Source organism: Dermacentor variabilis, chromosome 2, assembly GCF_050947875.1.
Source record: "Dermacentor variabilis isolate Ectoservices chromosome 2, ASM5094787v1, whole genome shotgun sequence".
In the NCBI taxonomy this organism is placed as follows: Eukaryota; Metazoa; Arthropoda; class Arachnida; order Ixodida; family Ixodidae; genus Dermacentor; species Dermacentor variabilis.
In genome coordinates, this window is record NC_134569.1 from 19,051,954 (window position 1) to 19,066,133 (window position 14,180).

The 14,180-nt window shown below is 45.9% G+C and overlaps 2 protein-coding genes across 2 annotated transcripts in view; one reads left to right on the forward strand and one right to left on the reverse strand.

The window, feature by feature from the left end:
• Positions 1-5,983: 5,983 nt before the first annotated feature.
• Positions 5,984-9,238, reverse strand: Cse1 (chromosome segregation 1). The gene has a single exon (XM_075679826.1). The coding sequence runs from the start codon at positions 9,155-9,157 to the stop codon at positions 6,245-6,247; it is 2,913 nt and encodes a 970-aa protein (XP_075535941.1). The 5' UTR covers positions 9,158-9,238; the 3' UTR covers positions 5,984-6,244.
• A 3,621-nt stretch (positions 9,239-12,859) lies between these two features.
• IntS4 (integrator complex subunit 4) overlaps positions 12,860-14,180 on the forward strand; it is a 78,007-nt gene continuing 76,686 nt past the window's right edge. The window contains exons 1-2 of the mRNA XM_075679827.1: positions 12,860-13,015; positions 13,087-13,236. Coding sequence (XP_075535942.1) covers positions 12,962-13,015; positions 13,087-13,236 — 204 coding nt within the window. The 5' untranslated portion in view covers positions 12,860-12,961. The remainder of the gene's footprint in view (positions 13,016-13,086; positions 13,237-14,180) is intronic.

Here is a 14,180-nt window from a genome sequence, read left to right on the forward strand (position 1 = left end):
GTGTGTGTTTTGCACTGACCTTCTTCTTGGAGATGCAGTTGTGCGACACCTACAGACCACCAGACTGGCTGATTATGACATCACGTGTTTCCCAGAAAGTGGTCTAGGGAAGATGGATGGTATTTAAGGAGACATCCTGCATGCTAGCAGGTGTGCTCCGACATCAAGTAGTGTGCACGCAGAACAATATAATGTGTACTGTGCTTGCTAGTCCTGCAAGCGAGTACCCCATAACCTATATGTTTAACCCTTTCAGGAACTATGTGCACAATTGTGCAGGTGAAGATAGTGCATCAAAGTCAATTGCACTGATTAAAAATTGATATTTAAAATGTTTTGCAAACATGTTAAAACACTTGTAAAGTGTTTTAGTAAAACGAGTTAAATGGTAGATGGCTGGATGTCTGCCCTTGCAGTGCGAGTTTGCCTTCACGTAGCGGGTTCACTTTTTTCATTGTTTTGTTGTCAGAATGTTTTACATCAGGCATATATTTCAAGTGTCTGGATAGCTAAACGAGAAAAAGGTGAAAGATGATTATCTTGTTCTTGTTTTGCTCATCGTCTTGAATTTCCATCTCCCGCCTTCCCCCTGTTTTCCGTGAGTGTCTGGATAGGCACTTTCCAAGTATGCTGGGAATGAAATAGACAATATTCTTGTATCTTGACGTTCCTGTAAAGACTTCTTGCAAGGAGTTTACATTCTGTAAACTTGACAAAACTCATTGAAGATTTGAACATTCCTAAATTTAAATTGTTGAGCAGCTGTACGGTTTTCACGATTCTGAAAGTACAAGAAATGTGATGAAGCACTTTCGTTGGGGCGCGTTGGCATCGATTTGTACGGGCCACTACCCCTCACACCTGCTGGTAACCGCTAGGCCATCGCAGCTGTTGACCACCTCACATGATACGTCGAAACTGCCGCTTTCCCAACGGCTACAGTGCAAGATGTTCCCTCCTTCCTGCTTCATACTGCATCATGGTCCACCACAGAAGTTGCTCAGCGATCACAGACGTGTCTTCTTGTTGGAAGTCATCGAAGCCATCCTCAAAGAGTGCCACGTTGTGCACCGCACAACTACTGCTTACCATTCGCAGACCGATGGCCTCACAGAACGCTTTAACTGTATGCTTGGCGACATACTTGCAATGTACGTAACCTCCACCGACACAAATTGGGATGCTATTCTGCCCTTCGTAACCTATGCCCACAATACCGCCACTCAGAGCACCACTGGCTTTTCACCCTTTTTCTTATTGTATCGCTGGCACCTGTTGCACACAATTGACACAATCTTTCCGTAAAAGCCAGATGAATCTGCCACAGCCGGACGTGCCAAAGAGTGTCGCAATCTCGCGCGGGTCTTTACTTCAAATGGCCAAGAGTGTCAGAACAGCATTCGCGGTGAATCCACTTCTATGCCCACATTCCTCCTCAGAATGCTTGTCTGGCTCTCGGTTCCTTCCACTGCACCTGGGCCACGGAGTAAGACATTTAGGAGGTGAAACTCCCGTCAGCGCAAGCGAGCGCGGGCGACCAGATAAAGTCACAATTGTTGTATGTGCTGACGGGGCCATATACAGTGACGGCGCCATGCGGCGCGTCGTAGAAGCCGCGGCGGAAAAAGAATGCAGCGCCCGGGCACCGCCGCGCTCTCAACGGTGGTAATTTCTTTCCAGGCCGCCAGCACGATAACGGCTCCGCGGGCTTGTGACTATTTCTGGTCGCCGCAAACAGCGGAGTTTCCTCTCCTAAATGTTTCTTGCTCCGTGACCTGGGCTCTCATCAAAACTACTGCCCAAGTATGAAGGCCCCTACTGCGTCATCATACACACATGTCTGGTCAATTACGTGATTGAGCCCATTGAACAGTCTTCGGACATGCGCCATCATGGACGAGACATTGTCAGTGTCAACCACCTCAAGACCTACTAAGACCTACTCATAGTGACAAGCTGTTAGGTCGCTGCGTGGCTCACTTCATGCTTGGGCAGTAGTTTTGATGAGAGCCCAGGTGCAGTGGAAGGAACCGAGAGCCAGACAAGCATTCTGAGGAGGAATGTGGGCATAGAAGTGGTGTCACCGCGAATGCTGTTCTGACACTCTTGGCCATTTGAAGTAAAGACCCGCGCGAGATCGTGACACTCTTTGGCACATCTGGCTGTTACGGAAAGATTGTGTCGCTTGTGTGCAACAGGTGCCGGCGGTACAATAAGAAAAAGGGTGAAAAGCCAGTGGTGCTCTGAGTGGCGGTAGTGTGGGCATAGGTTATGAAGGGCAGAATAGCATCCCAATTTGTGTCGGTGAAGGTTAGTGCAATTGGAGGAATTAGAGGGCAGTAAATAGGATATAATAGGGCTCAGTGAAGTTAGGAGGCCAAAAAAAGCATATACAGTGTTAAAAAGCGGGCACGTCCCATGCTACCGGGGCTTAGCGGAGAGACGAGAACTAGGAGTCGGATTTCTAATTAATAAGAATATAGCTGGTAACATGCAGGAATTCTATAGCATTAATGAGAGGGTGGCAGGTCTTGTTGTGAAACTTAATAAGAGGTACAAAATGAAGGTTGTACAGGTCTACGCCCCTACATCCAGTCATGATGACCAGGAAGTCGAAAACTTCTATGAAGACGTGGAATCGGCGATAGGTAGAGTGAAAACAAAATACACTGTACTGATGGGCAACTTCAATGCCACGGTAGGCAAGAACCAGGCTGGAGACAAACCAGTGGGGGAATATGGCATAGGCTCTAGGAATAACAGGGGAGAGTTATTAGAGTTTGCAGAACAAAATAACATGCGGATAATGAATACCTTCTTCCGCAATCGAGATAGTCGAAAGCAGATGTGGGGGAGCCCGAACGGCGAGACTAGAAATGAAATAGACTTCATACTCTGCGCTAACCCTGGCATCATACAAGATGTGGACGTGCTCAGCAAGGTGCGCTGCAGTGACCATAGGATGGTCAGAACTCGAATTAGCCTAGACATGAGGGAGGAACGGAAGAAACTGGTACATAAGCCGATCGATGAGTTAGCGGTAAGAGGGAAAATAGAGGAATTTCAGATCAAGCTACAGAACAGGTATTCGGCTTTAACTCAGGAAGAGGACCTTAGTGTTGAAGCAATTAACGACAATCTTGTGGGCATCATTAAGGAGTGTGCAATAGAAGTCGGTGGTAACTCCATTAGACAGGATGCCAGTAAGCTATCGCAGGAGACGAAAGATCTGATCAAGAAACGCCAATGTATGAAAGCCTCCAACCCTACAGCTAGAATAGAACTGGCGGAACTTTCGAAGTTAATCAACAAGCGTAAGACAGCTGACTTAAGGAAGTATAATATGGATAGAATTGAACATGCTCTCAGGAACGGAGGAAGCCTAAAAGCAGTAAAGAAGAAACTAGGAATTGGCAAGAATCAGATGTATGCGTTAAGAGACAAAGCCGGCAATATCATTACTAATATGGATGAGATAGTTCAAGTGGCTGAGGAGTTCTATAGTGATTTATACAGTACCAGTGGCACCCACGAGGATAATGGAAAAGAGAATAGTCTAGAGGAGTTTGAAATCCCACAGGTAACGCCGGAAGAAGTAAAGAAAGCCTTGGGAGCTATGCAAAGGTGGAAGGCCGCTGGGGAGGATCAGGTAACAGCAGATTTGTTGAAGGATAGTGGGCAGATTGTTCTCGAGAAACTGGCCACCCTGTATACACAATGCCTCATGACCTCGAGCGTACCGGAATCTTGGAAGAATGCTAACATAATCCTAATCCATAAGAAAGGGGACGCCAAAGACTTGAAGAATTATAGACCAATCAGCTTACTGTCCGTTGCCTACAAAGTATTTACGAAGGTAATCGCAAACAGAATCAGGAACACCTTAGACTTCTGTCAACCAAAGCACCAGGCAGGATTCCGTAAAGGCTACTCAACAATAGACCATATTCACACTATCAATCAGGTGATAGAGAAATGTGCGGAATATAACGAACCCTCATATATAACCTTCATTGATTACGAGAAAGCATTTGATTCTGTTGAAACCTCAGCAGTCATGGAGGCATTACGGAATCAGGGTGTAGCCGAGCTATATATAAATATACTGAAAGATATCTATAGCGGTTCCACAGCCATCATAGTCCTCCATAAAGAAAGCAACAAAATCCCAATAAAGAAAGGCGTCAGGCAGGGAGATACGATCTCTCCTATGCTATTCACAGCGTGTTTACAGGAGGTATTCAGAGACTTGGAGTGGGAAGAATCGGGGATAAAAGTTCATGGAGAATACCTTAGCAACTTGAGATTCGCTGATGATATTGCCTTGCTTAGTAACTCGGGACCAATTGCAATGCATGCTCACTGACCTGGAGAGGCAAAGCAGAAGAGTGGGTCTAAAAATTAATCTGCAGAAAACTAATGTAATGTTTAACAGTCTTGGACGAGAACAGCAATTTACAATAGGTAGCGAGGCACTGGAAGTGGTAAGGCAATCCATCTACTTAGGGCAGGTAGTGACCGTGGATCCGAATCGTGAGACGGAAATAATCAGAAGAATAAGAATGGGCTGGGTGCGTTTGGCAGGCATTCTTAGATCATGAACAGCAGGTTGCCATTATCCCTCAAGAGAAAAGCTGTGTCTTACCAGTACTCACCTACGGGTAGAAACCTGGAGGCTTACGAAAAGGGTTCTACTTAAATTGAGGACGACGCAACGAGCTATGGAAAGAATGATGGTGTAACTTTAAGGGATAAGAAAAGAGCAGATTGGGTGGGGGAACAAACGTGAGTTAATGGCATCTTAGCTGAAATCAAGAAAAAGAAATGGGGCATGGGCAGGACATGTAATGCGGAGGGAAGATAACCGATGGCCATTAGGGGTTACGGACTGGATTCCAAGGGAAGGGAAGTGTAGCAGGGGGCGGCAGAAAGTTAGGTGGGCTGATGAGATTAAGAAGTTTGGAAGGACGACATGGCCACAATTAGTACATGACCGGGGTTGTTGGAGAAGCATGGGAGAGGCTTTTGCCCTGCAGTGGGCATAACCAGGCTGATGATGGTGGTTATGCAGACACCATAAGAACATATTTCGCATAGTTTGCTGTCAGCGTTTTGCCTACCTTTCATGCAAGAAGCCGGTTCGGGAGACTCCATTGTGGCGACCACGCGCAGTGGCGCGCACTGTACGTTTTCGGTAAAGAGATGTCTGTCAGCACCAATTTCTAAAGAGTTGGTGCACCAGCAAATGCATTCTTATTACCATTGTTCGTTTATAAGCATGTTCAGGTGATTGAACTAATATGCAACCATTGAAAGAAGTAATTTTTTTCATACATTGGAAGCCACTAAGCTGAAATTTTCATTTAGACATCCTCAAAAGTACACATGCAATCAGCATTATTCTACACACACAAGCATGCGCAGGCAAAAAAGCAATATCTGTTTAAAATATGCACTCATATTTTTAATGCAATTGTTAGCATTCCTAAACAGTTTATTTTACAAATTTAAATATGAAACTTGCCGTAAGCATTGTCCTCATGGCATTTAATGGCACCAAATATGCAGTTGTGGCATTCGCTCCAAGAATGAAAGGATTGGGTAACTGTTGTGCATAAAAAAAAATTTTCTTGCTGCACACTTTCTTTCAATAGTATTAGTTCTTTTGCTCGGAGCATTGCCATTTTATAGGCACTTTTCGCTACACTAATTTGCTGGCCTGCAGCAGTCACAAAATGGGAGACAACTCAGAGATACTTCATATTGCCTGCAGGTCTAAGTGTTTGCTTTTAGTCTACCACAAAACTGGTTAATTTACGTCTGGCCAGACACATTCTGCTATGGGCTACATTACTTGGAAGACCGCATTGTTCTCTGCATTCTGTCATCAAATTCTCATTTTCATTAATGAAAACTTATAATTTTCATAAGTAGATTTTGCAATGTGGCCTGTGTTTCATTTACCAATTAAGCACAAACTAAAAAATGTTTGGACACTTTCTATTTCATACAGAAACAAAAAAGATGTAAGGTTCTTACATTATTAACAACAGTCCAGCCCAATGAAGTACATGGTGTTACGTACATTCACAAGTGGAAATTGGGCTTCACATATTTTGCAACAGGACCGTGAGGACTGTGGCAAACTCTGCTAAGCTGCAGTCAGTGCTAAGCAGGTCACATTCCAGTTGACATAGCTAACCTTCTTGTACAGAAGCCACACACATAAAAGGAAGGCCAATGTTCACAGGAGCTGCACATTGGCCATCTGAAAGTAGCGCTGCAGAAAGTTGTTGGCTGCTGGCTGCAGTGAAGTGTTGATGAGAGGTGCCAAGCGGCCAGGACAGGCGGCTGAAAGTTTCTGCAGGCTCTGCACAAGATGCAACCGTGCATCAGGGATACTTCCCTTGAATGGGTCATGCTCCTTCTTGCCTGCAAAGATCAGTTGCGAGTAAGCTGTTTGGTAGCCAGGAGTGTCCTCGATCTCGACAAAGTGTTCATCGTCTGGCACGCTGTCATCTTCAGGCAGTTCAAAGAGGTCAATCAGTGCCTGTAGCAGAGGGCCCCAAAAGTGTGAGTATTCCCCATCAATGAGGGCAGGGGCCTCTGTAAGGAGCTTGGTGATGCCTACAGCACAAATTTTTCGTTCCAACTGGCCTGTGACTTTCTGGACATCACTGATCACGAGCCTCTCAAGAACCATGCCAAACATCTTAGCTTGGATACTGTCCACAGTGGAGATGAGGGCAGGTGCGCCATACCGGTACACATACAAGCTAAAGAAGACAAGCAGTCCTCGCACAAATTTCGTCGTCTTAGAGCTTTGCAGACGCTGGAAGAGCAGCAGGAAAATTTGCTTTATGTACTGGCCCACGGCATCTGAGCTCATGTGCTCAAGGATGCTCTGCACAATGTAGAATCCTTCATGATCATTGGTCTTGGATGCAATAAGCTTCTGGAAGACGCCCAGTACACCCATCAGACGATCAGCAGCCAGAATTTGTGCAGCACCCCGCTCAACGAATGCCTGCAGCAAACGAACCAGTGGGTGGATGTTTCCTGGCCGTTCCCAAAGCACAGGAGCAAGCAAGCACGGAAATAGTGCCATGTATGGGTCAGGCACAGGTGAAGTGTGGCATTCCAGCATGAGAGAAAGCAGCTGAAAAACATAGGGGACAAATTCCTGCACATCTTGCTGAAGAATATCCTGGAACACAGGAAACAGGCTGCTCTCAAAGCCTGTCACTGCCGATGGGTCTTTTCCACAGGCAATCCTTATGGACAAGCTGAGTGTCTCAAAGAGGAAGTGGTTGAAATGAGGTTTTGAGGGATTCTTGCTAGCCTGCACGAGTTTGGCCGTAAGCATTGGAAGCACCTGACTGAGGTAAGGCAATACACTCTCCTGCAGAAGGGAGAATGTGCGCATCACTGCTTTCATTATGTATTCATTCTCAGCAGAGCCTGGATGAGCAAAAGACTGGAAAAGGTTTTTCAATAGCTGTTCTGAGATATGCCCTATGTCAGCGGCAACAATCACGGCCTTCCCGTGCGGATCTTTCATGGTGAAGAACTTGTCAACAGCACTAGCAGCATAAGTGTGAACCACATAACTTGGTGCAAGAAACAAGCGGACCACATGGGGCAGACTTTGAAGAATCATATGCTTAGGCAGCTGGTTCCGGAACACCATTAGGTACTTGATTGCATCAGCTTTCAGTACTGGAAACTCAGTCAGGTTCTCATTATGAAGGTCAGGGGCAATAAATTCCTGGTAGAAGTCAACCACATTGACAAGTGAGCTGGTCTGTGTGGTACCCAGTTTTGCAGTTTGTGCCTTGACAGCCATTGAGGTGACAAGGTAGATAGCAACATCTTTGTTCTTCCAGTTTCGTGCTGGTTCTTTAGCAAAAAGTTGCAGCATGGCTGTAATATACTGGGAGAATGTCTCAGTGATCTTCTGTTCGAAGTGCTTTGACAGTGCACGAACTAAGTCGCAGGCAGCACGACGCCGTGTGTCGATGTCAGACCCTTCAATGTCCTTGCGGACATACTCTTCTGGATTATCTTCAAACAATTCTTCATCACTTGTGCGGAACTCCATGTTTGGTATGATAACTTTCTCGCAAATTGAGCCGAGAACATTAGCATCTTCAAATAGCTGCTTGTAGTGGGGCCTCTCTGCAACAGCTGAAAGAAAGTGGATGGCATTGCTAACGAGAATGTCATACTTGGCCTGCGGTCCGGTTGTCGTCAGAAGGTGCCAAACGGCGGTTACAAAGCCAGGCAAATACGTCTGGAACTCTTCGTCATATTTCTGGGCATAGAGACCAACATTGTCACAGATTTGGGACTTCAGCTGTTCCAGCAGTCCTGCCTCTTCATCTTCATCAGTCTGCAGCACCTTGTTGTCAGCAGTCAGCAAAGTGAGGAAATGTGACATCCAGATGTTCATGTTGTCCTCGAATATCTCTGGCAGGTCTTGATAGTTAAGGCTGTAGAATACTTTCGCTATGAGCACCAAAGAACTAAATATGACCTTGAGCGCAGTCGGGTTGTTGGCATGAGTCTTGGCCAGCTCCATGGTAGCCACGAACAGGTCTGTAAACGGTTTTGCAAAGTTGTCCAAGACGTGCTTGATTTCGGTCCATAACTCCTGCGACTTGAACTCGTAGCGGTAGCGCTTGAAGAGAGAATGCGCAGTTCGCAGCACCCCATTAATGATGTGGAATTCGCCGCTCTGGAAATGGGTAATCATTTCAGGCAGCAGGTTCGGCCAACGAGCTGGGAAGTCTTCACGGCCGATGATGCTGACGGCGTCGCTGAGCTGTTTCTGCAGCTGCTCAGGGCTGCGCAGCATAAGGCCCACGATCATCTCTTTAACGGCACTGCGGTCGCTAGGGTGCACTCGGTCAGCGCCGTCTTCGGGAACCGCCCAGTGACGCTTCACATAATTCTTGAATGCAATCGCACCGGCCACACGAATCACCATGTCGATGTCAGCTTTGTCCACGAGGTGCAGCAACAAAACAGGGTAATTTTGGTTCACCTCTATCGTCTCAAGAAATTTCTCCGCATTACGACGAGTCGTCACGTCCACCTGAAGCGTTTGCTGGAGGTATGAGGCGAGCGTGCTCAAATTGTTGTCGGTTATTTCCATTTTGTATTAAGTGGTAGGCATTCACTTGCCGGCAAACCTCGCTTTAAATGACGGATTTGAACTCTCGCCCTCAGTTCCATCCTAAAGATACGTTACCCTCGTTCCCTTGTGCAGTTTTTATATTTGACGCAAGAGGACAGCACGCTACATCGCCCTCTTTCATAGAGTTACTAGTTGTTCTACTAACTCTATGCCCTCTTTATTTTGGCAAATGTTCTGGCGTAATTTTTGCATGCTTGCTTATTCGAGCTCGTCAGTAAGCAGCTGCGGCGGCCCCACATTCTCAAACATTCGTTAAGGTTTGTTGCAATTTATGGAATTTCATACATTTTCTATTGTCGTTAGGACAAGGACAACTTTCAAAAAGCGTTGCTGCCGCTTCTTTGATTCTAAAACCTTTCTCTCTGCTAAAAAAAAAAAAAAAAAAAAAACATGGGCTATTAAGAAATTAGCGCCCCCCAGTTATGGCGTTACTGAGCAGGCATTGAAAAAAATATATAGGCCGTGTATAGGTTTCTTTGATGCATGCTAATGCCTGCATACATAGAGTTTCTCACTATAACACCTAGAGGGTAATCTGGCGCCACCGTCTATGGGAGTTTCTTAAGGGGGCACCGTGCTGACAATTTTTCCAATCTCTTACGGAGGTTAGGAAAGGGAAATTTATGCCGTCGATCTAGCATTGCAGCTGCCACCTATGCTCGTTGTTTACATTTCTTACACCACTCCTCCTCTTCTAGTTTTACTATTCAAACGCAAAGCATTTGCAAATATGTTTTCTTTTGTATATTTGTGAATTTATTCATTTACCGCCAATACAAGCGCTTTGTGCCTGCCGAAATGTCAAGGCAAGCGCTGAACAAATCGCAGAAGCAGACGACAGCGAACTGGTTATAACTAGCGCCACTCTGCTCGTATGTTCTTTCCCTAGCGGCGAAAGGGGCGAACTAGACCAGGCGTGCTGGAGAAGGGGGATCCATCATAGAGTTTCTCACTATAACACCTAGAGGGTAATCTGGCGCCACCGCCTATGGGAATTTCTTAAGAGGAAGCTTTAGCTCGGGCCCAACTCCGACGCGGCCTATTCAAATACATGTAAAACGCAAAAACGTTTTTATGAGATAACCCCTGGACAGATCTTGATGAAATTTGTTGCATTTGAAAGAGAAAGTTAAATTCTAGTGACTGCTGCAAGCCAAATTTCGATTTAGAGCTTGAATTTTCTTAAAATGATTTTCAAATATTTGACCGTTCAAAAAAAATAGAAGCACGAAGTTTACAAATTCATAGCTCTGCATCAAGAACTGATATCGCGGTTCTGTAAACGGCATCCATTAGATCATTCAAAGCGGACAAATTCAATATGTCATTTTACATCTTACGTGAATTTGTTATGTTGGTTACAACGGTTTTGCAAAAGTTGTATTTTCCTATGATTAAATTTTTTTTATATTCATGTGTAACATATCAATTTTGTCCGCTTTAGATGTACTATTAGATGCAATTCACAGAATTGTGATATCATCTTTCATTGCTGAGTTACAGAGTTGTAAACTTGATAGTCTCATTTTTTGAAAATTTTCGATTTTTGCCAATTTATGATAAAAAATTGACGACCTAACTGAAAAATTCGAAACCAACAGTCACTAAATTTTAGGTTTGTCTTTTAAATGCAACAAACCTCGTCAAATTTGGTGCAGTGGTTGCCGAGAAAAACGAATTCTCCTTTCACATGTATTTAGATAGGAGCACCCGAGCTAAAGCTTCCTCTTAAAGGGACACTAAAGGTTACTATTAAGTCAACGTGGACTGTTGAAATACCATCACAGAAACCTCGAAACGCTTGTTTCGTGCCAAGGAGAGACTTATTTTAAGAGAAAATGCGTTCTGAAGCGTCCGCGTACCTCTAGCGCAGTTCAAATCGCCCGCCCTCCGATCGAGGAGTACTGACATCGTGGTCTCATAGTGACGTTGCGCCATCGGTGAGTAGAACGGCGTCCGCAGACGGCGCTACGGCTTTTCTGCGCAAAACGCGAACGCGCGGCCAGAAACAGAGCCAAGACAGAGCCGACAGCAGAGCCAAAGCGGGAGTATGGTGGCTAGCTGAAGGAGAAACGAATTACGTCCCACGGCACACGGAAAGTCCGTTTTCGTTAAACTATAGGCTGCGGCGAGCTCGCAGCGTGGTCGGCGTGGTCTATGAGAAGCGACGAGCCTTTTCGCACTCGCAACAGGGCATAAAAATGTGCGAATCGACGCAAAACTCGGCCTAGAAACGTGCTTCGCCACAGCCAGGGCTCAATACGACCCAAGCTGGCACGACCCAGATGTCGTTTCCCGCACCGCCACCAGGCGCCGCTACTATACCTCAAACTCCAGCGCAAGACGCCCATAAGCTGGTACTTCATTCTATGACGCTAACTTCGACGCTCGTCGCAATGGACCCTGACACCGACAGATTGGCTCGCGATGATGGGCTCAACTTCAGCGATTTGAGCACCGACGAGCGCGACCTGCTGCTGAGGGCTCGCACTGCCGGCGTCGTTGCGTACTACGACGGCGGCCTCGACACCGGCTCTCCGGAGCGGGAAAGCAACGAGGGCTTCCCACGACATCACATGGACGTGGCATTCTCGCTGCTTGTTCCAAATGAAAGTTTCGCGAGCCAGCAGAACCCTCACAGCACGACGCGATAACGAAACTACTGAAACTCCAAAGCGTGCGCGGCGCAGAGTCGAGCGCGCAGAGTCGAGCGAAAACGAAACCTTTCGAACACCCATATTACTGAAGGGTAACGTCAAAATGTTATTTATTCTTAGAATCGAATAGGCGTAGACAAGTAGCATTTTTTTTCGTCTTATAATCGAATGAAATGATATTTTTAATACGAGTAGCTGAGTATTAGTAACACAAATTATGAGGAGTCCTTTCGTCATCGGGCTAGTACCGGAATGTCGCTGGGGGGTCTCAAATCGTGTCATGCATTTAACTCAATTTCTCGGTTACTAAAGCTCTGTTCGCGATTATATTGACGCCTTAGACGTTCTAGAACATTGCTCTACCACTTTAACTTGAGTTTCTGGTAACCTTTAGTGTCCCTTTAAGGGGGCACCGTGCCGTCATGGGAATGACGGTATATGTGTCTGCGAGGCTCGTGTTGGCTGGTGTTGTAAAAGGCTTCGTCTAAAACGTGGCTATGGCTACGCAAATAACGCGCTCTCAAAGTAAAATCTTCATAAAAGGCTTCCATTCACACATATTACATCTTTACTCACCCACAATGCATGACCAAGCGAAGAAAAGCAAGAACAGACGGCCAACTGTTTCAAAGCGAGCGCGAACTTTGTCGTCTGTCCTCCAACTTTAGCGGCACGCTGATACTTTTTACGTAACATGTAGTCGTACACACAATAACAAGTTCTCATAGTTAAACAAAACATGTTTTTGCGTAATAATAAAGCTAAAACAGCTTTTCACGTGCTGTTTTAGTAGAAAGTGAATCATTTTGACAGACGGAACGATATTTGCCAAGCGCGTCTTCAAGGTGTCCTGTCTATCCGAGAACGATGCCAATCTGAAGTCACAATATACCGGCATTCCCATGCATACCGCAGCGCAGCAGCGCCAGATTTCCCTCTAGGTAATGTAGTGAGAAACTCTATGGGAAACTCTATGGAGTTACCTACAAAAAGGCTCTAGAGATATGACATTACCGACATTACCTCTGTTGTGATGGTTGCAGTTGCGAGCGTGGCCGTGAAGTTATGATATGAAAACCTGAAAACTGTGTGAAAACCGGAGACCATGGCCGCCGTATTGAAGAAACGAGCATTAGCCGAGTTTAGTCAAGTTCTGCAAGTAAGCTCATTGTGTGGGTTTCGGACGGAAGTGCATGTTTTGCTTGACATGGTCTTTTCACTTTTGTCCAGGAGGAGCCGCCTAAACCACTGAAAAAGTTATGCATATCCAAGAAGCCGGCACCCCAAAGGACTGTCGATGTCGCCGAAGTTCTGCAGTCAGGCAGCTCGTCGGATGTGATCATGATGCTGATTCAGTTATCGGAGTGCCTGCCGACACAGGTACTACAACCACTAAAGCTCACGCGACTGGTTGCAGTACACGTACTGTACGTTTCTGTAATAACTGGCTTCGCGTCGCAGTAACATTTTGTGTTCACACCGGCAAGTGTAATGACAAATTCGGCGAATCGCACCGGTGCGCGCCGATGCAATTGGGCGAATTCACCATAAAACAGCTGCTCGAAGATCGCGCGTCTTGTTTTTTGAATATGCCGAATGCGCGTTTGGAAATGATGCACGTCGTATATTCGTTGTCAGAATGAAACTGCCCAGCTGCTTCATGTCAGAATGGTTTATAAATGTTATTTCCAGTCGTAGCTCAGCTGAGATCAGAACTGGTTCAAGTTGCGAATGCATAAACTGGTTGAAGTTGGGACGCGCCTTCTGAAGGTTTCCTGTAACGTAAAGCAGTAGCCGCAAGTGGTGCAGCGCATTACGGCGGCGCTCCTATTGGCGTGATGCGCTGCCCAAGCGGCGCTGCGGGAACGCCGGTCAACAGAGCCCTCCATGCCGCACTTGTGGGTTTCGAAACGATGAGCAAAACGAGAACAAGGTAAAAACGGTAGCGAACGTCGAATGGTGATCGACGTTGCCCAAGGAGCCAATCTTCAACTGTTGTCTAATTATGTGTGCCTTGTGCCATTATATAGTGCAACCAGCACATTCTCTACACACTATTCATAGCCACATTCTGGGTTATTGGCATGTGTCAAAGAATGCATGAATAGGTTTGCTGCCTTGGCTTCACGAGCATAGCCAGTGTTGTGAATGAAGGTGTTTTAGAACTGCTTAGCCTAAGTTGGTAAGTGACCGGCAAAGCACAAAATGGACATGCTTCCTTTCATCCTCAATGAATTCAAGGCCCTGCTTCTTGCTCAGCTTTTTGTTAAGAACAGTAACTAATATCCTGTTACAGTCCATCTCTAGGTTACCATCCTATTATA

Coding starts and splice junctions, on each gene's coding strand:
- Cse1 (XM_075679826.1), bottom strand. CDS start 9,157: ATGGAAATAACCGACAACAATTTGAGCACGCTCGCCTCATACCTCCAG.